The following is a 27,816-nucleotide window of genomic DNA, read 5'->3' on the forward strand; positions in this document are numbered from 1 at the left end:
TTTGAGAGCCACACAATATGTGTGAAAGAGCCACAGTTTGGTCACCCCTGATCTAGATGAGTTAGGGACCATGTTCTACCTGAGCACAGAACAGCTTCATGTGCATGCTGGCCCCACTGCCCAGCAGCCTGGAAAATAGCCTCTGTCCCATCTCCAGTCTCTCAGACAGGGAAGCTGCAGCCCAGGAGACAACCCTTAGCAATAAAGGCCGTCACTTACAGGAAGGGACATCTGGAGTGATGCCCCAAACACTCAGCTTTGCTGGGTTCATTTATCAATTTTTTTGTAACTGGCCATGTGCAGTTGAGAAACAATAGCTTTGTCCCGTAGTCCTGTATGGAATTACTGAAACTCAGTCATGTGACAGTCGGAGGGTGTGTTTCCAATTATTGCACTTAAAGTCAGTCTGCCAGGCCCGCGAAGAAAAACAGCCTTCTGAAGGAGCCTGATTTTTCTGCCTCTTTGTTGTAAGTCTCTTTCAAAATGTTATTTTTAAAAGAATGGCTATGTGCAGCTTTGCTTCCACACTAAAACCTCGCTTTGCCCAGATGAATGTAGACGGAATGTAGGGTGATAGGGCAGCCCACGAGCTAGATGTCCAGAGACCGATCTGATACTTTCAGTTGTATTCATGGGCAGAGAGAGAGAGAGAGAGAGAGAGAGAGAGAGAGAGAGAGGGAGAGAGAGGCTTTCCTGTTGAAATTGCATGCAAATGGTTCTATTTGCTTGTGCTGAATGACACAAAACCATCTTGCTAGCATTCCCACAGCTTCGTCAGGTTCCCCAGTTTTGCCTTGCAATTGCGACACAGTTTACATCTTGCAAATATTCTGTCCGGTACCCAACTGAAATGTAAACTGATATTGTTTACAGAAAGAGCAAACTAGGTTAGGATGATTTCACACAGGATGGGAGGGTGTGGGAAATGTTCCGAGAGGTGAAACAGTTAACATTTGGTTCAGGTTACAAAAGGCACCGGGAGTCCTGGGGATGTGGGAAAGAGAAGGAAGTGCAACCAGCAGAGAATACAGCAGTGCATAAGCGATGGCTTCGATGAATGATTGTATTTGGCTGATCAGGTGGGCCCACTGTCTTCAGAACAATTAACTTCCTATAATATGTTTCCTGCAATACTGATCTTTTTCCTGAATGGTTATGACAGAGGAGCTTCTCTCTTTATTATGTTGTTTAACATGTCAGTTTTCTCAAGTGGTAGTAAATCCAAGTAGTAGAAAGATAGCTAAATTTGAGCCAAGTAGCACCCTAAAGTCTGACATAATTTCTAAGGCACAAGCTTTCAAGAGTCTCAGGCTTATACTCCAGAAGTTTTATTGGTCTGGACTCGAACCTAGCTCTTCTCCTGCAGACCAACACAGCTACCCACCTGAAACTCTCTTTATTGAGTACTTTTTTTCTTGGTGAGAAAAGTCCCTGGTGGTTTATGGTGACCATGTAGCTATCAGTTTGCTTACAACTATAAAGTCTGATGCTGTCACCACTGGTACAAAGAAGCACACACAAAGGTCCCAACTCTGCATCACTTCTCTAGCATCCAAAAACTACATGTCCTCCTAAGGGGGTCTTGGCTGCAAGGCAAAACAGACTGTGATGAGCTCAAGCTATGTCCCAACCAAAGGACGTAAGGCAGCCTTCTCCAGCGTCAAAGCACCATGACCAAGCAAATCTTGTGGCTTGTGCCTTGTGGCTTCCCTTTCCCTTGTTTCACAGCATTAATCAGCACACTATTACTCCTTTACCTGAACACCTTGCAGGGAAGGGAACATTTACCAGACAGCTTCTAATAACCTATTGAGCTTTTTCTGTTCTGCTTAAAGGAAATGGCTGGATCAATTTCAACACCAGGGTAATTGCTTCTCTTGTGCTAGCACCATTGCCCTGATTTACAAGGGGATGCACCCTTTTCCACAGCATGAGCCCTTCCAGCCTAGGATGGGCAGGTTCTTAATGATTCAGGGTTTCCAGAAGAGTTGCAAAGATGGTATTTGGAGGACAGGGCAAGGAGGATGTGCAATGCCAAAATGTCATAAGCTGGATCCTGGGCATTTCTTTTCTGCAACCAGTTGACAAATGTAACTGAAATGGGCAGGGAGAGAGGTGTGGCACTTCATCTCATGTTCTGCTCCCATAAACACTCAGCAGGGCTCATCCCTGCAGGAAAGATGATGCTATATGTTTTACTTAGAAGGAAGTTCTCCTCAGCCAAGCACTTCTCTCTGCAGTTTTCCTTTGCCACTTAATTACTTCCTGTCCGCTGGCTGAAGCATTTATGAATCAGGGGATAATGATGAATTTTGGTTTTCTGGGTGGCTGGGGGAGGGAGGGAGGGAGGGGGCTGGGCTTAGCAAATGTTTTTTTCTTTCTGGCAGCTGCTCGTCCTTAATTTTTAGTTTGTAAGACTGTTTGCGGTGATGCTATTATGATAATTAAATATGTATATATTTTAAAAGAACAGGTGCTGCAAAAAAAGGGAAAGTCATTTTTCACTGTTCCAGGGAAGAAAAAACAGATTCGTGAGTAGCCCCAGCGAGCTGTAGGCGAGTAGGAAGAAATTAGGTTGAAAGCAGAAGAGAAAGAGCTCCGGGTGATACACATGGTTCTTCCTTCCCCAACAACAACCCTGTAAGGTAGATTAGGCCAAGAGAATAAATGGTCCACGGCCACATACCAGGCTTTTATGGCACTGCAGGGATCTGCACCTGGATTCTAGTCCAACACTCTAACCACCACACCACACTGGGTCTCACATAGTAAGTCACAGGAGACAGTGTATGTACCAGCTTTGCTGAGGACCTCAGGCCACATGGGGCCTTTAAGTTCAATCACTAATTGTTACAGAATGGGGGTTAATGCTATAGGATGTTGGTTAAGCATAACATAGGTTAGGGCTTCAGCATGTCTTGATGTCCCTCTTCAAGCCTCACACACAGAGCATTTGCTCTTTTAGGGGATGGTAATCTCCACCCACTCCATCCCAAGGTGGCCAAGGATATCCTGTCTTTGGCAATGCACAAGAAGAGAGGAGAAACTGCATGGTTTGGATTTCCCACTGCTAGGGTGACCATAATGTCTGAAGGCCAGCCAGGGACACTGGGGGGGGGGGAAACAGGAAGTGGCATCACTTCCTGTGACATCATTTCCCCCGCGTCACCTGCCGGAAACAGGAAGTGACGTCACTTCCGGTGACGTCACTTCCGGTGATGTCATGCCACCACCGGAAACAGGAAGTGGCATCACTTCCTGTGACATCATTTCCCCCGCGTCACCTGCCGGAAACAGGAAGTGAAGTCACTTCCGGTGACGTCACTTCCGGTGATGTCATGCCACCACCGGAAACAGGAAGTGGCATCACTTCCTGTGACATCATTTCCCCCGCGTCACCTGCCGGAAACAGGAAGTGACGTCACTTCCGGTGACGTCACTTCCGGCGATGTCATGCCACCACCGGAAACAGGAAGTGGCATCACTTCCTGTGACATCATTTCCCCCGCGTCACCTGCCGGAAACAGGAAGTGACGTCACTACCGGTGACGTCACTTCCGGTGATGTCATGCCACCACCGGAAACAGGAAGTGGCATCACTTCCTGTGACATCATTCCCCCCGCGTCACCTGCCGGAAACAGGAAGTGACGTCACTTCCGGTGACGGCACTTCCGGTGATGTCATGCCACCACCGGAAACAGGAAGTGGCATCACTTCCTGTGACATCATTTCCCCCGCGTCACCTGCCGGAAACAGGAAGTGACGTCACTTCCGGTGACGTCACTCCCGGTGATGTCATGCCACCACCGGAAACAGGAAGTGGCATCACTTCCTGTGACATCATTTCCCCCGCGTCACCTGCCGGAAACAGGAAGTGACGTCACTTCCGGTGACGGCACTTCCGGTGATGTCATGCCACCACCGGAAACAGGAAGTGGCATCACTTCCTGTGACATCATTTCCCCCGCGTCACCTGCCGGAAACAGGAAGTGACGTCACTTCCGGTGACGTCACTTCTGGTGATGTCATGCCACCACCGGAAACAGGAAGTGGCATCACTTCCTGTGACATCATTTCCCCCGCATCACCTGCCGGAAACAGGAAGTGACTTCACAGCACTTCCTGTGACGTCCCCAAAAATCCCCCAAATATCACCGCCGGAAACAATTTTGTTCTCAAATCCTGTATATACTTCATCAGTATATGGGATAAGGCACTTTCTCAACTGTGCTGCATAATGCAGCCTATTTATTTTGTCCTGTTGGCTCTGTTGGCTCTATCTGCGCCACCTTCATCACTTTCGGGGTGTGGATCCCCCAGTGGGGTGGTCTCCCGACTCCCTCCGCTGACTGTTTCTGATAGCCCTGCGCCCCCTCTTTCATTTGATATGTGTCCCGTGCGGGTGCCACCCTCCCGCCGGGAGATGCCGCAAAATGAGCCCCCTTGAGGCTTATGGCGGCAGGGCTCGGGGGAAGCGAGCTAGACTGCTGTTCTTTTGAGGGGTTATAGAGTGTTTCGAGCCCGTCCCTGTGGCATCGGTCCCATCGTTGTGGGACCCAGGGGGCCGGCGCAGCGGCACGCCGAAGCAGCCTGTCACTAATAACACCGGTCAAGATGCAGGACAGGAACCTGGAAGTGACCGACAGGCTGCTTCAGCGTGCTGCTGCGCCGGCCCCCTGGGCCCCACAATGATGGGACCGATGCCACAGGGACGGGCTCGAAACACTCTATAACCCCTCAAAAGAACAGCAGTCTAGCTCGCTTCCCCCGAGCCCTGCCGCCATAAGCCTCAAGGGGGCTCATTTTGCGGCATCTCCCGGCGGGAGGGTGGCACCCGCACGGGACACATATCAAATGAAAGAGGGGGCGCAGGGCTATCAGAAACAGCTGGCGGAGGGAGTCGGGAGACCACTCCACTGGGGGATCCACACCCCGAAAGTGATGAAGGTGGCGCAGATAGAGCCAACAGAGCCAACAGGACAAAATAAATAGGCTGCATTATGCAGCACAGTTGAGAAAGTGCCTTATCCCATATACTGATGAAGTAAATACAGGATCTGAGAACAAAATTGCACTAGAAGACACAAACACAAAGCTCCCTTACACTGAATCAGTGCTTGGGTCCACCAAAGTCAGTATTGTCACATAAGAGAAGCCCTGTTGGATCAGGCCAGTGGCCCCTCCAGTCCAACACTCTGCGTCACATAATAACATAAGAGAAGCCCTGTTGGATCAGGCCAGTGGCCCATCCAGTCCAACACTCTGCATCACATAACAACATAAGAGAAGCCCTGTTGGATCAGGCCAGTGGCCCATCCAGTCCAACACTCTGCGTCACATAAGAACATAAGAGAAGCCCTGTTGGATCAGGCCAGTGGCCCATCCAGTCCAACACTCTGCATCACATAACAACATAAGAGAAGCCCTGTTGGATCAGGCCAGTGGCCCATCCAGTCCAACACTCTGCGTCACATAAGAACATAAGAGAAGCCCTGTTGGATCAGGCCAGTGGCCCATCCAGTCCAACACTCTGCATCACATAACAACATAAGAGAAGCCCTGTTGGATCAGGCCAGTGGCCCATCCAGTCCAACACTCTGTGTCACATAAGAACATAAGGAGGGAGGGAGGGAAGGAAGGAAGGAAGGGAGAAAGGGAGGGAGGGAAGGAGGGAAGAAAGGAAGGAAGGGAGGGAGGGAGGGAAGGAAGGAAGGAAGGGAGGGGAGGGAGGAAGGAAGGGAGGGAAGGAAGGAAGGAAGGAAGGAAGGAAGGAAGGAAGGAGGGAAGGAAGGAAGGAAGGAAGGAAGGAAGGAAGGAAGGAAGGAAGGAAGGAAGGAAGGAAGGGGGAGGGAGGGAATGAAGGAAGGAAGGAAGGAAGGAAGGGGGGAGGGAAGGAAGGAAGGAAGAAAGGAAGGAAGGGAGGAGGGAGGGAAGGAAGGAAGGCAAAGGAGGAAGGAAGAAAGGAAGGGAGGGAGGAGGGAGGGAAGGAAGGAAGGGAAGGGAGTGAGGGAAGGAAGGAAGAAAGGAAGGAAGGGAGGAGGGAGGGAGGGAGGGAAGGAAGGGAAGGGAGTGAGGGAGGGAAGGAAGGAAGGAAGGAAGGAAGGAAGGAAGGAAGGAAGGAAGGAAGGGAGGGAGGAGGGAGGGAAGAAAGGAAGGCCGCCCCCCCGCTTTCGGCCCCCTTACCTTATTCCAGGGCGGCGGAGTCCAGCGGCGGCGGCGGCGGGGAGTCCTCCGGCGGCGGCCTCGCGGCGAGGGAGGGAGGGAGCTGCCGGCGCTGGCCTCCAGGGACCAGCGCCGGCTGCTCCGCGGCTTCCCCGCGGCCTCCGCTGGTCCCTGGAGGCCCTCCAGAGACCAGCGGAGGCCGCGGGGAAGCCGCGGGGCACCCGGCGCTGGTCCCGGAAGGCCTTCCAGAGGCTCTGGAAGGCCTTCGGGGACCAGCGCCGGCCAGCGAAGGCTTCCCCGCGGCCTCCGCTGGTCCCTGGAGGCCCTCCAGAGTCTGCGCAGGCGCAGGGACGCTCCCTCCCTCACTCCCCGCCTTCCCCGCCCGCGCCCGCGGCCCACCGGCTCCGGGGCTGCCTAAACCGGGACCTTTAATGGTCCCGGTATAGGCAGCCCGGGATCCGGGATTGGGTGGCCAGATCCGGGAATGTCCCGGGAGACCGGGACGGTCTGGCCACCCTACCTCCAAAATATTTATCAAAAATATTTATCCTTGGACATAATTCAGTTTCATGAACTGTATAATACTTCACTGTAAACCTCCATCTTAAAGTTTATGACTGCAGAAATTGAACTAGTAGATGTGGAGTTCACTAGGAAACTAAGTAAAACTCTGCTGGATCAGACCAGTGATCTGGTCCTTCTACTCCAGAATCTTGTTTCATACAGCAGCCAACCAGTTGCCTAAAAACCCAAACAAAAAGGGCATAGAGCAGGGGTGGCCAAACTGTGGCTAATGAGCCACATTGCAGCTCTTTTGCACATATTGTGTGGCTCCCAGAGATCAAGGAGGAACTTAATGCAAGCTTACTTTCAAGTAAGTGTGCTCAATATCAGGACTTCAGCCTCTGAGTGCTGACCCATAAGCAGGTGATTATTTCTGCCATGTGTGAAGTGGGGAAGGAGGGGGAAATAGGCAGGCTTACAAGCTCTTGTCCTCCATCACAGAGATCGCCCAGAAACCTAGAGTGGGGAAAGAGAGCGCAAGAGCCAAGGGAGCCACTGGAAGGAGGGATGGAATTAAAGGTTCCCCCTTAGTTTCATAGCTCTTGTAGAAGCTGTATTTACTAACCTTGGTGCCAAGGCAAAGATTGATGCATAATGATACAAATGGAGGTCAGTGATTTATATGGTACATGTGTGTTTCCTTCTCCTAACTTTTCCATGTGCTGGTTTTGTGGGGACTGTTATTCCCAGCTGGTCTTATGGGGACCATTATTCCCACTCTACAACACAACCATGCTAGAATGCTAGCATGGTCATGTTGTAAAGTGCAAGCATAAGCATTTTATCTTTTTGAGCAAAAAAGGTATTAAGAGTTTTAATAAGGACGTTTGTGTAATATCTACTCATGTCTTGTGGCTCTCAAACATCTGACATTTATTCTACATGGCTCTTACATTAAGCAAGTTGGGCAACCCTGGGCATATAGGATGAGGGCTTCCCCTGATGCTGCTGTGACCTACAAGAGAACTGCTAGCATTCTGCAAAAAATAAAGCTAAACTGTATAACTGGAGGCTTTTGTAAGTGTGTTACTGCTTTGGCTTTGCTGTCTTCCAATCAATTTCTGCAGGGAGGCAGATAATCCTGCCCTAGTTTGTGTGGCATATGTGATTAGAACATGTGTTTATTCCAAACACAGATGCACAGAGTAGGTTGTCTAGTATATCTCTGCTTGAGTCACTGTTCCTTAATCCTTCTGGATCAGTGATCTGTAGAGCACAGAGGTGGGGCTCCTCTGAAGGCCAGTAATCCTTAATGTTTACAACTACTAAAAGCAACCTGAGTGTTGCATAAAGAGTGGCTCCAAATTTATTTCAAAAAGAGCTGTGCTTCCTCTACCGGAAGCCTGGAAAGCATCGATTGAGAGTAATGATACGCTGTCTCCTTTCACAAGGATATGGCCATGATCACAATTAAGACTGTTTTCTACTGAAGAGAACTTATGACACAGATGCATCCATTTCATTCCAGTCAAGCGTTTTCGCTAAGGGCCAAGGTCGACTTTTTCTAAACTGCTTACAAATCCAGCATGCCAGGCTCAGGACCTCAACCATTTGTTTAATCTTTTGGGAACAGCACTTAGCAACAAAGGGCATTCTCTCTGCATCACAGAACTACAGCACACAGCACCAACGAAGCTGGGTTTACCAGCTCATGTACTTTCAGCAGAGAGCCACAGTCAATGCGGGCTCTGTGGAGGGACCTACAGACGAAGTATAGTGCAACTTTCATGGTGGGCTCTTTCCCCCTGCCACCCAGCTCTCTTTTATCATCATAGACCAGTAGTTAGATCAGGCAGACAAAGGTCATTGGACTGCCCAAGCCAAACTGGAACTCAAGGGGGATGAGTTAAGAATGCAACTGCTCTCATTCCCACATCCTGTGACCAAGTACCACTCCACATCTCAGTTCTATCTCTTGGGTACCTCCTCCTAAGAAACAGCACATCCCACATTTTTTGTGAGGGAAAGTTGATCAGAAAGCTTTGTGATGCAGCTCATTCTGTGCCTTTAATCACGTTGAGCAGTGACTCAATTTTCTTGCTCTTTTCTACTAACATGGCCACCCATCTTAAGCAGGTGAAAGGGCATCGTAGCCAAGAACATCACCAAAATTCAAAAGCAGAATCAGGAAGTCCCAAGGCATCTCACTACAGAGGATCTTTTCTCCCTTATGGAAAAAAAGCCACTAGTTTGTGTTTTTTTTTTTTGGGGGGGGAGATTCCAAGAAAACAAGTGGCTTTGGAGGAAAGGGTTAAACAGGCTCCCCACCCTCAGCCTAGGCCACTTGCGCAATAACTCAAAACGCTGGGTTTTTTGAAATTCATAATCTGCAACCTTCCCCATTCTGAATGACAGATTTATTTAGCTACTTATATCCTATTGGGGATTCAAAACAGCTCACAGAATTCGGCCCTTCTTCATTTTATCCTCACAACAACCCTGCGAGGTAGTTTAGGCTGAGTGGGTGTGCCTGGCCCAAGGACACCCCAGCCAGCTTACAGGGCAGAGTGGGGATTGAAACCTCATCCAGATTCTAGCCTGATGCTCTAACCACTACACCATGTATCCCCAAATATCTCTTTGCTGTATTTGAATTCCAAATGCCTTTTTTTTAAAAAAAATCCACATTTTCTCTCCATAACTTAACAGAAACATCTATGTCCCACCTTCTTTTCAGCATGGTCAACTCACTCTTCACAAAGGGGGCTTTGTACACCTTGTCCAACTTAAAACTCGGGTCCTTTATCTCCTGTGGGCTCATCATGGCTTGACCCACAGTCAGTCCTAGTTCTGTGGGTATATTTAGATATGTGCCCAAAAAAGTATTGGGATTGTTGTAGTTGGAGAAGGGCAGAAAAAGATGTTTGTTTGAAAGTGTTCCATAACGCCTAGAGACAGAGTGAGGAAGAATGGACAGTGAAGAAGTAAAATGGACTAGCACTTAAAAAAAAAACAAGCAACACAAAAGCCCAAACAGAATCAGCCAGTCATGAGGCATCACATTGCTCGCACCTCAACTGAAGGCCTCTGTCTAGATCACAAATCTGCCACCGTGCAGAGGGTTTGACCAGCAGGGGAATGAAAAGATACCACAGATTAAAAATCCTGTTCTCTTTTTCCAGTGGGATGTTGCTCTGCGGTAAAATGGGGTAAAGCATCAAAGCAGTCAAGGAGCCTTAAGAAGCCTGGGAGGTCAACTGCAATGGAGCGACAGAACAGTGCCAAGAGCCGCAAGTCCAAAACGCTGCGCTCCATCTCCCGCTCCCTCATGCTCTGCAATGGCAAGGACAGCGACGAGGGATTGAGTCCAGATGAGAAGTGCCCCAACCCTTTTGAGACTTCGGCTCCCTGGGGTCACGAGGAACCCGGTCCCTGCCCTCAGTTCCAATTAGCGTGCACCTTGTCAAGGGACCCAGGCCCTCCTGATCCACTGATGATCACCGGCGTGATGCAGCTGAGAGCTTCCCCTGGTGACAGTGCCAAAAACATGAAAAGGAAATTCTTTGTCAAGGTAAGTGGCTCCCCAGCCAGGCTGCTCAGGCTGGACACTCAGGCTCCCTCCCACTCAGATTCAGGGATCAAGCCCTGGCCAGGGTTCCCAGGGGGTATTTATCATTTGACAAGGGTATCTCACCTCTGCTGTGTGGCTGTCTCATCTTCATTGAGCAACACAGCAAGAGAGAACGGCTAATTGAATGCGTGCAACAGGACTTAGGCTGGGATCTCAAAGGATGGGGGAGACCTGCTTTGGCAGTCATATCTTTGAAAAGGATCTTGGGGTCTTAGTGGACCATACACTGAACATGAGTCAGCAGTGTGATGGGGTAGCTAGAAAGGCAAATGCGATTTTGGGCTGCATCAACAGAATTATTATTATTAATTAATTGCCCTGTTCTGGCTCACACTGGACTCAAGGCGTTATACATTAAAACAATATACTAGTTAAAAGGAAAGGGAAAAAAGGAAAGGTCCCCTGTGCAAGCACCAGTCATTTCCGACTCTGGGGTGATGTTGCTTTCACAACATTTTCACGGTAGACTTTTTACGGGATGGTTTGCCATTGCCTTTCCCAGTCTTTTACACTTTCCCCCCAGCAAGCTGGGTACTCATTTTACCAACCTCAAAAGGATGGAAGGCTGAGTCCAGCTTCCGCCAGAATTGAACTCAGGTTGTGAGCAGAGAGTTCAGACCACAGTACTGCAGTACTGCTGCTTTACCACTCTGCGCCACTAAATTAAAATATAAATCTCAGATGGCACCCTAGAAGTTTTTCTGCATTCCAGACTGCCAGGGCTTCATGTGGGGGTGGGGGGGGAGGAAAGGAAAACTTGCAAAGCATCAGGCGGGGGAGGGGGGCGGGGATGCTAGCCAAGTAGCAAACCATTGCTGCCCACAAACAAAAGCCTGATAGAACATTTCTGCTTTACAGGCCCTGCGAAATTGCATAAGATCCTGCAGGGCCCTGATGTCATGTGGCAGAGTGTTCCACCAGGTTGGGGCCAGGACCGAAAAAGCCCTGGCCCTGGTTGAGGACAGCCAGACCTCCCAAGGGCTAGGGATCGCCAGAATGTTGTTACCAGTAGAGCACAAAGCTCTTCTAGGGACATACCGGAGGAGGGAGCCCTGCAGACATGTTGGTCCCAGATTGTTTAGGCCTTGAAGGTTGAAACCTTCGGTACTCCACAGGGAACCAGTGTAGCTGGCGCAGCATCAGTAGAATATGTGCTGTTTATGCCATTTCCATCAGGACTCATGCTACTGCATTCTGGACTTTCAGGAGTTTCCAGGTCATTCTCAAGGGTAGGCCAGCATAGAATGAGTTACAGTAGTATAATCTGGAAGTGACCACTGCATGGATCACTGTGGCTAGGTTGGGATGTGACAAGAGGGGAATCAGTTGCCAGACTTGGTGGAGGTGGAAAAACTCCACCTTGGCAATAGGCAGGACCTGGGCCTCCACTGAGAGGGAGGCGTCCAGCACTACACCCAGGCTATTGACAGATGGCACCGGTATTAGTGGCACTCTGTCAAGAGCTGTTAATTTGCACTCTGATCCCAATCCTGTTGTCCCCCCTCCCCGTGCCACAGAACCTTCATCTTTGAGGGATTCAGCTTCAACCTGCTCTTTCTTAGCCAACCCACCATGGCCTCTAGGGAGGAACAGGCACCTGCCCTCAGTCCTTGCAACTGTGCAGCCATCTGAGGCTTGCAAGTCGCGCTGCCCCCATTGGGCTGAATCTCCTTGTTTGGAGGTGAAATCTCCAATCTTTGGGGTGGCCCTGGAGAGTTGGCAATCCAAAAACAGGCCTCTCCTTTCTCTTCCCCGGGTTCCCTTTTCTTTCTTGGTAACATGCAGAGTGGGGAAGATGAAATGGTCAGAGCACAACTCCAGTAGATAATTCCAAAAATATAAGGATTTATTCAAACTATTTATAAACAGGGAACACATATATTGTTTGGGTAAGGCACACCACAAGGGAAAGCTTATAGTGGGGACCAACAAGGCACAAATAAACAGAAGAAAAACACAGTCCTCTACCCCTACACACTTCCTTAACTACCTCTCTCCCTGGGAGGTTGCAGTGCGGGTCAGATCTCTTCTCCACCAGGCCCAGCTCTCCTTCACCTCTCTCTTTCTCTCTCTAGGGCAGGGAAACCTCCAGTCTACCCCAGACTGGTTGCAGCTGAATGCCTTGGGGTTCTAACTCTGACTTGAAGGGTTTTCCACCTCTGTGGTCACCCTGCACAGCCCTTCCTCAGGAGTCTCTCCCACTCTCCAGTAGAACAAAGACTACTGGCTTCTTGGTTGGATAGGAGTCTTATAAAGGTTGCCCCACCCCTTGGGGAAGTTCTTCTTTTCCCCACATTTTTTAGGTCCAAGGACTGCTGGGCCTTGTAGGTCAGAGGAGGAGGACATTTTACATCTAAAACTACAAACAGCCATTTTAAAACCAGCCAAATGCCAGCACTTTAACTATTTCGTTACAGCCTCCAACCCCTCCCCCTCCCGCCCAGTCAGATTTTGCCAGACAGTGGCTGACTGGTTGCCCAGCAACAGATACAGCTGGGTGATAGACTGAAACTCCTTGCCAGCTGGGCAAGGGGGCACATATACATGTTAAACAACATCAGGGAAAGGAGTTCTTGGTGCTTGGGTGGGGGGGGGGCAAAGTAGAAGGGCTTCTAGACCCACCTGTGAACCTCCTGATGGCACCTGGTTTTTTGGCCACTGTGTGACAGAGTGTTGGACTGGATGGGCCATTGGCCTGATCCAACATGGCTTCTCTTATGTTCTTATGAGTGCCCCTTGAGGAACCCCATATAGCAGGGGGTGCCTAGTGGGCATATCCTCACCCTGCATCACCCTCTGTCCCTGACTGTGGAAAGCGGAGGAAAGCCACTGAAGGCCAACCCCACATATTCCCACATCAGTGAGGCGGTGAGTCATAAAATGGTAATTGACTGCGTCAAAAATCGCTGTGAGATTGAACAACAGCAGCAGCGCCAACCCACCTTGATCCAGCTGTCTAGAGAGCACAGTCTTCATCCCATAGCCAGGCTGGAATGGATCTAGCACTGATGTGTCCTCCAGGAAACAATGGAGCTGCTCGGTAATGCTTTCTCATTTATCTTACCCAGAAATGGCAAGTTTGAAACTGGGTGATAATTGGCTGGATCCAAGGGATCCAAAGATGGTTTTTTCAAGAATGGTACAACCACAGCCCACTTGAGAGCCTCCAGAAACACCCCTGTCTCCAGGGACAGGTTGATGATATCCATCATAGGATCCTGAATCCTCTGATTGCTGGGCCTTGACAAGCCATGAGGGACAGCCTAACAGCATCCAGGACCCTGACAACACTGGAAGAAGAGAGCAGGTTGAAAGAGTCACAAACTGAATCCAAAGACACCCAAGGGGCCTCCAGTTCACAAACTGTTTCAAAGTTGGCAGGCAAGTGGTGGCAGAGCAACAGGACTTTTTCTGTGAAAAAGCTCATAAATGCCTCTAATAGCGGAATTTCTATACCTGTTAGGGTCCCTATGAGGGACGGTAGAGACCTAATCACCCTAAACAATTGTTCTGGGCAGGAGCTAGTGGACAGGATGATGGCTGAGTAGAATCACAGAATCATAGAGTTGGAAGGGATCTCCAGGGTCATCTAGTCTAACCCCCTGCACAATGTAGGGAATTCACAAGTATCTCCCTCCCCCCACACACCCCAGACCCCTGCTTCAAGTCCAGAAGATGAAGAAAAATTGCTGCCTGTTCTCAAAATGATGAACAGCATTTCCCTGGGCATGTAAGAAGGGGCCACTAGAACTAAGTACTTATACAACCATTCCTGCCCTTCTTCTCATGAACTGCCTAAGTTTGCAGAATCAGCATTGCTGTCAATTGGCCATCTAGCCTTTGCTTAAAAACCTCCAAAGAAGGAGAGCCCACCACCTCCCGAAGAAGCCTGTTCCACTGAGGAACTGCTCTGTCAGGAAGTTCTTCCTAACATTGCGTCAAAAACTTTTAAAATTTAATTTCAATCCACTGGTTCTGGTCTGACCTTCTTAGGCAACAGTAAACAATTCCACACCATCCTCTATATGACAGCCCTTCAAGTACTTGAAGATGGTGATCATATCACCTCTCAGCAGCCTCCTCTCCAGGCTAAACATGCCCAGCTCCTTCAACCTTTCCTCATAGGACTTGGTCTCCAGACCACTCACTATCTTTGTTGTCCTCCTCTGGACCCATTCCAGCTTGTCTATATCCTTCTTATATTGTGGTGCCCAAAACTGAACACAATACTCCAGGTGAGGTCTAACCAGAGCAGAATAAAGCGATACCATAACTTCACCTGATCTGGACATTATACGTCTTAATGAAATTGCATCATGATTTTTTTTTTCAGCTTAGGTAACTGAGCAACTTAGATGACAGTTTTTTCCCATTCCCACCAATCACATAAATGTTGTTTAGTCTAACTAATAGGAATGAGGGGTTAGTAAACAGAAAATTTTTGGTGGAAGTACTTTAGTGGGGTTACTGTTTTAGTTTATGTAATTAAAGTGTATGGATTTTAAACCAGCGATTGTATAAATCGGGTGGCCAACAGTAGCTCTCCAGATGTTTTTTGCCTACAACTCCCATCAGCCCCAGCCAGCATGGCCAATGAATGGGGCTGATGGGAGTTGTAGGCAAAAAACATCTGGAGAGCTACCGTTGGCCACCCCTGGTATAAGGAGCCCTCATGAAGCTGCACAAAAAAGTAACAGTCAATAACATCAAAATTTCATAAATTGCCATGGAAGGCTCTTTATACAAACTTCTTCAGCTTGACTAGCAATTGATATGTATCAATGCCTGTTTCCAGTATCACTCCTTCTCAAGAGCTGATGAATCTCCTAAGTCAGGGGTGGCCAACAGTAGCTCTCCAGATGTTTTTTGCCTACAGCTCCCATCAGCCCCAGCCAGCATGGCCAATGGCTGGGGCTGATGGGAGTTGCAGGCAAAAAACATCTGGAGAGCTACCGTTGGCCACCCCTGTCCTAAGTTTTGCACCTGTATATACTAGCAATGTTTCCACACTGCACAATTGATATAACCTCATAAACATATAGTTTACTTACATAATTCAGTGTTAGGAAAACTAATATATTGTGGAATGCAACTACCTCTCAAAGTTGCAGCACTCATGTAAGTCAATTACAGCTGGGTGTAGCATCTTTACTAGAAACTGCAAAATCCGGGTACTAATAGATCAGGGACAGAACAGTGGACCTTACAAGCAATAGATGATGTAATAGGGGGAGGGGTGGGCTCCCTCTTGGGTATCCTGCCCCCCCAGGGAAAGTGTGTGCGCAATACATAGCCTCTCCTCTCCCGGTGTGGTGAACGCTGCGTGGTCACTGTCCGGCTATGCCTGGCAGATGGTCACTGCAATGGCCTCTCCTGCATTACTGCATCAGTGGCAACACCTTCCCGCTGGTCCCCCCCGTTTCTCACAGAGTTTGCCACGTCATGGTGCGACTGAATGTCCGGCGGTATAACCGGATGCGCAGGCTGGGCTCACCAATCTCACCAGCCAAGAGAAGGAAAACTCTAACATCAAACCCGGGCAGATAGAGCTCGTTAATGTAACACCTACCACCTGGAGGACTCGCTGCCGGCGTCCCAGCTTACTGGGCCATGGCAGATGACCCCAAGGTGAAAGGGTGGAGCCAGTACCGCGCACACTGTGCTTCACCTAAAAATTCCTCTGCGCAGGCCTGAAGGGCATATCCACATCCACAACCCACAACACACCACAACACACCAAGTCCTGCAGCGATGGGCAAGGGGCGAAACGGCAGGTGGAAGATGCTACTGGAAGCCGCAGTTCCGATCCTGCATGTAGGCGGTTCAGGGTATTGGTCGCCTGATGCTGACCCGGAGACGAAAGCATTTTTCGGCAGCACCCTGAACGACCAAGCAGCCTTATCTAGGGACAGCACTACTTGCTCCACACGGAGAGGGGCCTAGAAAAGGTGGCCTAAACAAAGCTCGTCTTCCCCACCCCAGTTGGCTAGCTGCGGTCAACGGGCATCCTTACTTGCGGTCAAAAAATAACAACAAAGAAAAGGCATGCACCTGCCTCACAAAGTGTGCAAAGACTAAAGCTTGCGTGTTGGAACATCAGAACCATGCTTGACACAGTAGACAGTGGTCGCCCTGAACGACGCTCTGCTCTAGTTGCCCACGAACTTCTCAGGTTGAATATTGACATAGCAGCTCTCAGTGAGGTCCGTTTCCCTGAGGAAGGTAGTCTTCAAGAACATGGTGCTGGCTATACCCTCTACTGGTCGGGTAAGTCAAAGGCTGAGAGCCACCTTTCTGGCGTTGGCTTCATGGTCAGGAACTCCATTGCCTCCAAACTTGAAAACCTGCCAACAGGTCACTCAGATCGCATCATGTCCATGCGCCTCCCACTTCAAAACAAGCAACATGCAACACTCTTCAGTGTGTATGCCCCAACCCTTCAAGCAGATCCTGCAGAAAAGAACAAGTTCTATGCTGATCTTCGCAACCTCGTACGGAAGACCCCTACAGAGGACAAGGTGATCATCCTTGGCGACTTCAATGCCAGAGTAGGTAAAGACTCAGAAGCCTGGAAAGGAGTACTTGGCAAACACAGCATTGGCAACTGCAATGATAATGGGCGCCTCCTGCTAGAATTCTGCACGGAGCACCAGCTCACCATCACCAACACTATCTTTCAGCAGAAGAACAGCCTGAAGACAACCTGGATGCACCCACGGTCCAAGCACTGGCACCTTATCGACTATTCTGGTGCTCCAGAGAGACCTTCGAGATGTCTTACACACCCGAGTAATGCCCAGTGCGGAATGTCATACGGATCATCGTCTTGTACGCTGCAATCTCCGTCTTCACTTTAAACCCACACCCAGGAGAGGAGGTATCCCTCGGAGGAAGCTTCAGGTTGGCAGCCTTCAGTCAGCCGAAGTTAAAGCTGCCTTCCAGGCAAAACTCCAGTCAAGAATTGAGGACCCCAGTTGCCCCACAGACCCTTCTCCAGAAGCACTCTGGGAACACCTAAAAACTACCATCCTGTCGATCTCTGAAGAAGTCCTCGGGTTCTCCACAAGGAAGAACAAGGACTGGTTTGACGAGAACAATCAAGAGATCCAAGAATTACTAGTGAAAAAGAGATCTGCCTACCAAGCACATCTTGCTCAGCCCTCCTATCCCGGGAAAAAAGCAATCTTTCGCGCTGCATGTAGCAACCTCCAGTGCAAGCTTCGAGACATTCAGAACGAGTGGTGGACCAAGCTTGCAGAGAGAACCCAGCTGTGTGCAGACACTGGTGATTTAAGAGGGTTCTACGAAGCCCTGAAGGCAGTATATGGCCCATCATATCAGGCTCAGAGTCCCTTGCGTAGTGCAGACGGCCAAGTGCTCCTCACAGACAAGGCATCCATACTGAACCAGTGGTCGGAGTATTTTCAGGTTCTCTTCAGTGCCAACTGCGTAGTTCAAGATTCAGCAATCCACCTCACCCCACTTCAACCAGTGAAAACAGAGTTGGATGAGATCCCCACCCTAGAAGAGACTGTTAAAGCCATCAAGCAACTGAAAAGTGGCAAGGCAGCGGGAGTTGATGGAATCCCACCAGAGATCTGGAAGCATGGGGGCACAGTACTACATAGCACACTTCACAAAGTACTTGTCACCTGCTGGGAACAAGGCAAACTACCACAGGACTTTCGCGATGCAATCATCATCACTCTACACAAGAACAAAGGGGAAAAGTCAGACTGCTCCAACTACTGGGGGATAACCCTGCTCTCCATCGCAGGCAAAATCCTTGCCAGAATACTCCTGAACAGACTGGTGCCCACCATTGCAGAAGAACTCCTCCCAGAGAGCCAGTGCGGCTTCAGAGCTAACAGGAGCACCACCGACATGGTATTTGTTCTCAGGCAGCTCCAAGAGAAATGCAGGGAACAGAACAAGGGTCTATATGTGACTTTTGTCGACCTTACCAAAGCTTTCGATACCGTTAGCAGGAAAGGCCTGTGGCAAATCTTGGAACGTTTAGGATGTCCCCCAAAGTTCCTCAGCATGATCATCCAGCTACATGAAGTCAGACACTGCAACGACCTCTCGGAGCCCTTCCCAATAGGCACAGGTGTAAAGCAAGGCTGCGTTCTCGTGCCAACTCTCTGTCATGGGTGCTGGGGACCCTGCAGAAGAAGCCGAGCCTGCAGAGCCTGCAGAAGGAACTGTGCCCCTGCCACCTGCACCAGTGCCCCTGCCTCCTGCTGAAGAAGATCCAAGCCCCCCTGCCTCGCCCTCTCGGGTGGCTCGTGTGCGTGACCGCCTTCGTCGGGACCTCAGGGATCGGAGGAGGGCGGCACGCTCACAAGCAAGACGCTCCCTGAGCCCTGAGTGTTGAAAGGATTCTGGCCCTTTTAAGTGTGAGGATGCTTAAGTTTCGGCAGGATCCTGGCTGCTGCTCTGAGACAGCAATTAGCCCAAATGAGCAACAGGCAGCAGAGGGCTATATAGCTGTGGGCTTTGGGAGGAGGCTTTGTGGAAGCAACTAGTCACATACCTGACATCCTAGCATCCACTCCGGCTCTTGACTTTGGCTTTTGGATTCCTGACTTTGGCTTGGACCTCTGGACCCCCTGACTTCGGCTTCGGAACCTCTGACCTGTGATACCTGGATTACGATTCTGTTTTGGCGCCTTGGACCCACCTTGCTCACCAGTTGCAGACCCTGGACCGCCCCTGGACTTTGCCTGACTCAGCCCCAGCTCGTGACACTCTCTTTACGATCTTCTTTAGCATGATGCTTCAAAGAGCCGCAGTAGATCTAGATGATGACGATGGTGTCTACATCCGCTATCGCACCGATGGCAGCCTGTTCAACCTGAGGCGACTAAAGGCTCACTCCAAGACAATGGAAAAACTTATCCGAGAGCTACTGTTTGCTGATGATGCTGCACTCGTCTCCCACTTGGTATCAGCTCTGCAGCATATGACGTCCTGCTTTGCAGAGCCTGCCAAGCTATTTGGCCTAGAAGTTAGTCTGAAGAAGACAGAAGTTCTCCACCAGCCTGCACCCCAGGAAGATTATCACCCTCCCTGCATCACTGTGGGTGAATCAGTTCTGAAGACAGTCCAGCAGTTCAGCTACCTGGGGTGCATCATCTCCTCAGATGCCAAGATCGACAAGGAGATTGACAACAGGCTGGCAAAGGCAAACCGTGCATTTGGCCGACTGCACAAAAGAGTGTGGAGCAACAAGCATTTGAAAAAAGGCACAAAGATCAATGTTTACAAAGCGGTTGTGATGACAACCCTCATCTACGGCTCCGAATCGTGGGTTTTATACCATCATCACCTGCGACTCCTTGAGCGCTTTCATCAGCGCTGCCTTCGCACCATCCTCAACATCCACTGGAGTGACTTTGTGACCAACACAGAAGTCCTCAAGCGGGCAGAGGTTACAAGCATCGAGGCACTGCTGTTGAAGACGCAGCTGCGCTGGGCAGGGCATATTTCTAGGATGGAAAACCACCGCCTTCCCAAGATTGCTCTGTATGGCAAACTTTCCACCAGCCATCGAAATAGAGGGGCACCAAAGAAGAGGTACAAGGACTCCCTGAAGAAATCCCTTGGCACCTGTCGCATCAACCATCACCAGTGGTCTGACCTAGCCTCAGATCGCAAAGCATGGAGGCACACCATCCACCAGGCTGTCTCTTCCTTTGAGAACGCACGCATAGCTGGTCTTGAGGACAAAAGGAGATTGAGGAAGAATCGCACTGCTACAGCACCAACCCCAAATCAGACTTTTCCCTGCAGCCACTGTGGCCGGATCTGCCTGTCCCGCATTGGTCTTGTCAGCCACCAGCGAGCCTGCAGCAGACGTGGACTACTGCACCCTTCTTAAATCTTCGTTCACGAAGTCAAGCCGAGAGAGAGAGATAGAGAGTTCAGCACCATGAGACATTCCACAGTAAACTGTACACAGTTTATTACAATAGACTACCTCAAGTTAAAGGAAACACTATGTTATTTTACTGACACTATAGGACAGTCTGCTTTGTAATTAAAGAGGCAGAGTGCTCTACAACAAAAAGGGCACAGAAAGAGACAAAATCAAAACAAGGATTTGGGTAATTGAAGAGCCTTTAGAATCATCCTTCACATTTCATCATACAGCCTCATGTGTGCCACAAAAGGAACTCTGCAAGACATTTCCCAAAGGCCACTTTTTCTTCAATTTGTGGTTAAGCCAGAAGCTTAAATTCATACAGGGCTCCCAACTTCCATGTGCTCTTCTTCTCTCAGAATAGCAATTGATCTCCAACTGACAGAGATCAGTTCCCCTGGAGAAAATGGATGCTTTGGAGGGTGGACACCTGTGATATACCTTAGATCAGGCCTCAGATGCAACAGGAGCACAGCTCCTGAACCTTTCTGAGGGTTCCCCCTCTTCCTCCCCACCTACCTTGTCCATTGAATAGTAGGTGCAGCTGCATAAGAATCCCTGGATTAGGAGAGCGGGCAGCCAGCCAGCCACCAGGAGCTTTGCCACGCCCCCAGCAGCCCTCATTAACCCCTGGAGAAGCCCGCACCACCCTTTCTCCACTTCTTATGTGATTTTGGGTGGCTGGTGGCTTCCTGGCCTTTTGACTGGTGTGTGTGGGGGAGCTGCCCAGGAGAGCCCCAGGTGAGTGAGACCTGCTTGGGCTGGCTGGATTTCTCTGTTATGCTAATGAGCTCCACCACTTATTTTTCTGCCTTATATTCTACATGAATTCCACCCCCCCCCCCCCGCAAAAAAAAGAATTCCCACCATCAGCAAGCACTGCCTCAAAATTTCCAGGCATTTACCAGGCCAGAGTTGGCAATGCTACCTCAGGCCTAATTTTTGCATACGCCGTTCATTGCTCAAACAAATCAGAGACTCCGTCCTCATGTGGCCTGTTAGAATGAGCGCAAAGTCATTTTTCTAAGAAGTCCTCCCAGAAGGCATGTAGGCAGATCTTAAGAACTCTTCTACTGTAAGAGTCCCATTCAAAGAAAAATGAATGCTTCTTACTCACTGTTACACATTTGCAAACAACATCTGGAACAAGGCGTTTACTTTTTCAAGCGGAGAAGCAAACAAAATCTTTAAGAGAAAGAGATCTGATTTGGCCTGATTGCATGGAATTAGGCTTGCCCAGGATAGAATAAATTTATACACTTTGCCAGTTGCGTGTGTGAGTGAGTGAGCGTGCACTGCAAATTACTTCCAACTTATGTGTGTATGTGTGCGTGTGCAAATCACTTCCAATTTATGGCATCCCAAAGAATCAGTGGTCTCCAAAACATCCTGTTATGAACAGCATTGCTGAGGTTTTGCAAACTCTTTCTCAGTTATATCACTGATATATTGCACTTCTGCTTTGATGCTCTCCAGCTTCCATTCACAAATTCAACACAAACGTAACAACAGAAATCAACACCACTATGATCTCTAGCATTTCAGAGATGAACTTTTGAACACTCCTAATTCTCCCAACAAAGATCACTGACTGAGCGATGCCCGCTACTGTCTCCCACCTTGCAGAATCTTTACAGGGCCATCCCAAGTGGCAAAGCTGCTGTACTGCAGTCCGAGCTCTCTGCCTGAGTTTGATCCCAGCAGAAGCTGGGTTCAGGTAGCTGCTCTGAGTCTCTGATTCAGAGAGAATAGCAGGGTAAAAACCTGCAGTCTTCTTCTTCTCAAGGCTGACTCAGCCTTCCATCCTTCAGAGGTCAGTAAAATGACTGGGGAAGGCAATGGCAAACCACCCTGTAAAAAGTCTGCCATGAAAATGTCATGATGTGACATCACCTCAGACTGGTGCTTGCACAGGGGACTACCTTTACCTTTTTTAAACCCACTGAACCGAAGAAGAAGATATTGATCTCAGAGTGGCTTACAATCTCCTTTACCTCCCCGCCCCCCACAACAGACACCCTGTGAGGTAGGTGGGGCTGAGAGAGCTCTTACAGCAGTTGCCCTTTCAAGGACAACTCCTACGAGAGCTATGGCTGACCCAAGGCCATTCCAGCAGGTGCAAATGTAGGGGTGGGGAATCAAACCCAGTTCTCCCAGATAAAGAGTCCGCACCCTTAACCACTCCACCAAACTGGCTCTGTTTAGCTTAGAAGGGTGTAATTCTGTTTAGGCTGGCTACACACACACAGTCTTGGCCAAAAGGCTGAGAATCGATAGTTAGGATAGTGTGTAGTTTAGGATGGCCCTGTAAGTATCTCACTGGACCAGAAAATCATTTCTAATTGGCACAGATAGGTTTGCTTGCTGCTTGCACTTCTGCTTTGATGCTCTCCAGCTTCCATTCCGAACCGTCCTAGAAGCATCGCTCCTTCCCTCAGCTACACCTTCTTCTTGTCTTCCAAACCAGGACAGCTGCATCTGGAAGCTATGCATAGCCACAGGGAACGAGGGGCTGGGAATCCAAGTCTCCAGGACTCCCAATTGCTCTGTTTTTGGGAAAGAGTTCACAGTCAGCCAAGTGGTCGACGGAGGAGCTGCCTGCAGGTACATCTGTTTTTTAAAGAATCACAAATGGGAAAGAAGCCTTTGGCTTATTTACATTCCAGGGTTTCTCTGTTACCCAAGGCTCAGCACAAACAATGACATTCGAACAATAACACTTCAAGGAGTTCAGGGCAGCTTCCATTGCCCCTGTCCTTCTCCGTGTTAAGCTGGAGAACAATCTGAATCCAGGTTTCCTCTGTCCTAGTTCGACACACTGCCTGGTACTTGCTCAGACCCTTCTAGAATTCGGATGTTATCAAAGTGGGGTGGGAAGAGGCGGTGGGGAAATGGATCCGGTGCCAATGATGCCATTTCTTGTGGCTGATTCAGATGTGTTGCACTTTTGTTCCTTTGTTACAGGGATGGCCGTCTCAGCCTTGGTGATGAACTCCTAACTGTAAATGGGCGGTCTCTGAAAGAACTCTCCAGCAGAGAGGCTGAGTCACTCATCCAGTCGGCAAAAGGCTTGGTAAATTTAGTTGTAGCTAACAAGGTAAGCCTGACATGGATCCTCCTGCCCCATGACAACAGGCACACGGAAACTTAGGCCCTGGCAAGGTCCCTGCTCCTTTAACCATGGCACAACAGGCAGGGATTCAAGAGGTGTAGCTTTCCTGAACGTTGCACCTCCATGCTAGAAAATGCTTTCTTTGTAGAATTTCAACTGTGGAAGAGGCAGTTAGGCAAAGCTGCCAAAAGAAAACCTTTCCGGCCTGCTGGGGGGAAAATGGGGTGGCAATTCTATATTACTGTCATCTTTTCCCTAGTATTTGATAGGAGAGAGATGAACTACGATGGATTGACTCAACCAGTGTGCCGCATCTAGCAGAAAAGCTGCCATTTGTTAGCCAGTCTTCCTGACAACAGATCTCCAAATTGCACCAATCAAAAATGAGAGTTCAAGCAGCTAGATCTCATTATGTGTAGATAGTGTAGATATGGCTATTTATTTACTTGCTGTTCACCAAAGCACTTCTTCTCCCAGTGACCCTCTGGGGATCAGAAGAGACACACGTTTCTTGGGAAGGGGCTTCACAGTTTGAGCTGGTTCCCAGCCATACTGGAAGGGTGCCTGGCTGCTTCCTGCCCTGCCTGTGGCGGCCCGTAGAACCAGGAATGTTTGGCTGCTGTCTGCGCTTTCATAGGTGGCCCTTTTGCACCAATTCTTGATTGCTGTGAGTGCTTTGAGTGAAAAAGTTAGCACTCATCAGCCCTTCTTGAAGTGTAGCTGCTCAATTCTCAGAGCAAAGGCGTTAATAATCCCTTTCATGGGCATAGCCAAAGGAGAGGACATGCATCCCTTTCATTTCATTCTGAGGGTGTTATCTGTGTTCCATGCCAAGCCACTAGAGGGCCCCACTGTGTATACAAAAGCACAGAGAAAGCTTACCAGGTGCCTTGAAGCTCTAATGGGGGTTGCCCCAAAACCTCTGCCTTCCCTGCCAGGAATCCTCCGTTTGTTCTTGCAAAGAACAGCCTGCCAACCTGGACAAGCAGAATGGCTCCATTCTACAGACAAAAGCCAAATGCCAAAGAACCCGCAGCAATTCAGCCAGTAAGTTTCCCAGTGAAGGTTGTTTCTGTGTTTCTCACAAAATATGTACTAGACACCCCCCCCCCCAAGTGGGGACATACAAGGACACACAGGGAAAGGAAATCCCAGTCTTATCTCCATGTGGTCTGTCTCTGCTTTCTTGTTCTCCCTTTTCCCTCTTGCTTCTGATTGCCTGTACTTCCTCTGCCTTTCCCTCCAGACCTTCAGTTCCGCTTTGTTCCTCCTACTCCACTTCCTTTCTCCCCCTCCAGTGCTGCTGATTCCACTTTCCCCTCCTCTCCAGACTTTCCTTCCCTGCCCATGCATCACCTGCATTCTTGCCACTCAAGTCCTGTGTCCCCCACCACTGCATCTTGTTTGGGCACCTATGCAGCATCAGGTGCTTGCACCAACCCAAAACATCACCCAGATGTCTTTTCAGGAGAATGGAGGAGGATTAACACACTTTTGTTTAAACTTTGTGTATTTTTCAGCAAACTTGGTGATTCTCCTGGCCTTGTAGAAACCTGCACCTTAGCCCTGGCTGTCCCCATTGTACAGATTCTTTGACCTGCTTGGGAAGGGAAAGACAGATACGTGGTTATTAAATATATAGATCAGTGTTTCTAAATACTGAAGGAACTTCCCATGTATTAGTACTTTTTACAACAACCACATAAGGAAGGTCAAGATTGTGATCTCCATGGAACAGATGAGGCTTATCTCTGGGAACTCTGGAAAGTACTTGGATGGGAGATCTCCTTGAAATACCAGAAGTCAGGAGATGCGAGCAGGCTTTATTCAGTCACCTCTCTGAATATCCTCCAGGCCCCCGGTAGGGGTTGGTCACCAAGAGGTTGCCATTACTTCCAGGTGCAGGCACACACACTCACATGTACACATACACAAATACAAAAAAATACCCCAGAGAGAGAGATTTGGAATAAGAGAATTCAGATGCTTGCAAATGTAGTATTTCTTGGTTTCTCTTTCATCTGCTGGTGAATATAATGCAAAACTACAGTTCCATACCTTGTGTCTTTAACAGGCGTGAGTCCATACTGGATAGGGGAAATGGACAATCCCATCTCAAAGAAGACAGCGTCCCGATACAGACAGGCTCATTCTCTTTACACCAACAGAAAGTCGCTCTCTCAGCAGCTGGACTGTTCTGCAGGAAGAGCCCCCGTAAGCATCAGAGGAAGTCCATCAGATGGCACATCCAGGCAGGGTTACATTTACCAGTCTTGGTAATGGACCAGAGACACAGCTGGTTTTGTGGCCAAATATTCTTATCCACCTCTGCTGAACTTAGGAAGCTGCCTTGTACAGAATCCAATAAAGGGATCTGAATAGCTCAGGAACAGCAGCAGAGTTCCTTGGGAGAGAGAGACCCCAAACGAGTGGGTTGCAAGAAACAGCTAAATCATGAATGAGATCTGTGAGCCATAGGGTTGCCAAGTCCAAGAACTATCTGGGGACTTTGGGGGCGAAGCCAGGAGACATTGGGGGTGGAGCCAGGAGACATTGGGGGGTGGAGCCAGGAACAAGGGTGTGACAAGCATAATTGAACTCCAAGGGAGTTCTGGCCATCACATTTAAAGGGGCAGCACACCTTTTCAAATGCCTTTCTTCCATAGGAAATAATGAAGGATAGCGGCACCATATTTTGGGGCTCATAGAATTGGACCCCCTGGTCCAATCATTTTGAAACTTGGGGAGTATTTTGGGGAGAGGCACTAGATGCTATACTAAAAATTTGGTGCCTCTACCTCAAAAAATAGCCCCCCCAGAGTCCCCAATACCCGCTGATCAATTCCCCATTATTCCCTATGGGAATCATTCTCCATAAGGAATAATAGAGTGCCCAGTAGACATTTCTCTCCCCCCCTCACACTTTCTAAAGCGGGAGGAGGGCCTCCAAACCAGGGAATCCCCTGCCGCCTCCCTCTCTCTCATACACAAATACTTACTGGGTCTGGTTCCTGCAGAACTTTACTCTCTCTGAAAACGAAAGCAAAGAAAGGGAGGGGCCGTTCTCTGAGGAAACTGTTACTGATCCTTTCCCACGAAGCCTTTGCTGTTTCCTACTTCCTGCTCAGCCTTAAAGGCACACATTTTAAAAACTGTTTGCAGGTTTCTAAACCTGCAGGAGCTCTAAAACTACAGGATGACTGTGGGGGCAGGGCTTCCCCCGCCGGCCAGCTGGCTGGGGGCGGGGAGAAGCCTGTCAAAACTAGTGAGCCCAGAGCATCCACCCGAGAGTCCTGTTACCTCTGCGTGATTCTGCTGTGTCTTTGCAGGAAGTGCCAGAGTCGCTCAGTCACTCCCAATACAAAGGCTCAGCAGAATGACCCATTCTCTGAAAAAGCTACTCAGAAAAGGCACGCAGCATGAAAGTAACTGCTCTGGTGCCACTTCTTTGCATTTTATTTTATTTATATCCCCCCTCTCCGCTGGAGCAGGCTCAAGGCAGCTCACAACAACAAATGAAAACAATCGATTTAAAAATTGCATAACATTAATACGACAATTTAAAATTCAATCATTAAAACAATCGTTAAAACAATCTGGTGCTGATATCATATGTAGTTGTTTTGCTTCCGATGGCTTCAGTATTCTTACATTTTCTCCCACTATGACAGTAACTCTAGATCAGTTGAAGGCTAACCGGAAGAATGTGGTTTTACAGGCCTTGCGGAACTGGGCGAGGTCCCGCAAGGCCCTCACGTCCTCCGGCAGCTGGTTCTACCAGTAGGGGGCTGCTACTGAGAAGGCCCTCTCTCTGGTAGATTTTAGTCTTGCCTCCTTCGGCCCAGGGCCAGGGATCACTAGTAGGTTTTGGGATCCAGATCTAAGTGCTCTTTGGGGAACGTGTGGGGAGAGACGGTCCCTAAGGTAATCAGGTCCTTGGCCATTCTGGAAAGAACATGCAGAAGCAAATGCCAAGATCCTCTGCAGCAGTTAATTCTTACTCTTTTCTACAAAATTGCAAAAGAGTATACTTAATGTTAACTTTTTAAAAAGTAGTATATGTCAAAGACTGAAAAGCTGGGAAATGTTTTTTAGGGAAACTGTCACTCCCAGCTCAGTTACGTGGAAATGCCAGGAACTGAACCTGCTGGTGGTCACTGTAGCCCCTACAGTTGTAAGAATGACTTTAATTGCTAAGTGACATAGTCTGGACCTTGACCTAAATGACCCAGGCTAGTTCAACTTTGTCATATCTCAGAAGCTAAGCAGGGTTGGCTTAGTACTTGGTACTTGGTACTTGGCTTAGTACTTGGTACTTGGTACTAAGTACTTAGTACTTAGTACTTGGATGAGAGACCACTGAGTGGCTTAGCAAAAGCAGGAAATGCAAATCAACTGCATGAGGGGTTGCTATAAGCTGGCTGAAACTTGGAGGCACATACAACATTGCTTGAGAAATGTCAAGAACATGTCGGTAGTTT

At 49.1% G+C, this 27,816-nt stretch overlaps 1 protein-coding gene across 1 annotated transcript in view; it reads left to right on the forward strand.

Moving 5' to 3' along the window:
• Positions 1-398: 398 nt before the first annotated feature.
• Positions 399-27,816, forward strand: part of IL16 (interleukin 16) — an 84,221-nt gene continuing 56,803 nt past the window's right edge. Inside the window, exons 1-6 of the mRNA XM_060260158.1 lie at positions 399-467; positions 9,850-10,238; positions 22,691-22,827; positions 23,188-23,320; positions 24,274-24,382; positions 25,410-25,549. Of these exons, the coding sequence (XP_060116141.1) occupies positions 9,930-10,238; positions 22,691-22,827; positions 23,188-23,320; positions 24,274-24,382; positions 25,410-25,549 (828 nt within the window). The 5' untranslated portion in view covers positions 399-467; positions 9,850-9,929. The remainder of the gene's footprint in view (positions 468-9,849; positions 10,239-22,690; positions 22,828-23,187; positions 23,321-24,273; positions 24,383-25,409; positions 25,550-27,816) is intronic.

Source organism: Heteronotia binoei, chromosome 19 (genome assembly GCF_032191835.1).
Source record: "Heteronotia binoei isolate CCM8104 ecotype False Entrance Well chromosome 19, APGP_CSIRO_Hbin_v1, whole genome shotgun sequence".
In the NCBI taxonomy this organism is placed as follows: Eukaryota; Metazoa; Chordata; class Lepidosauria; order Squamata; family Gekkonidae; genus Heteronotia; species Heteronotia binoei.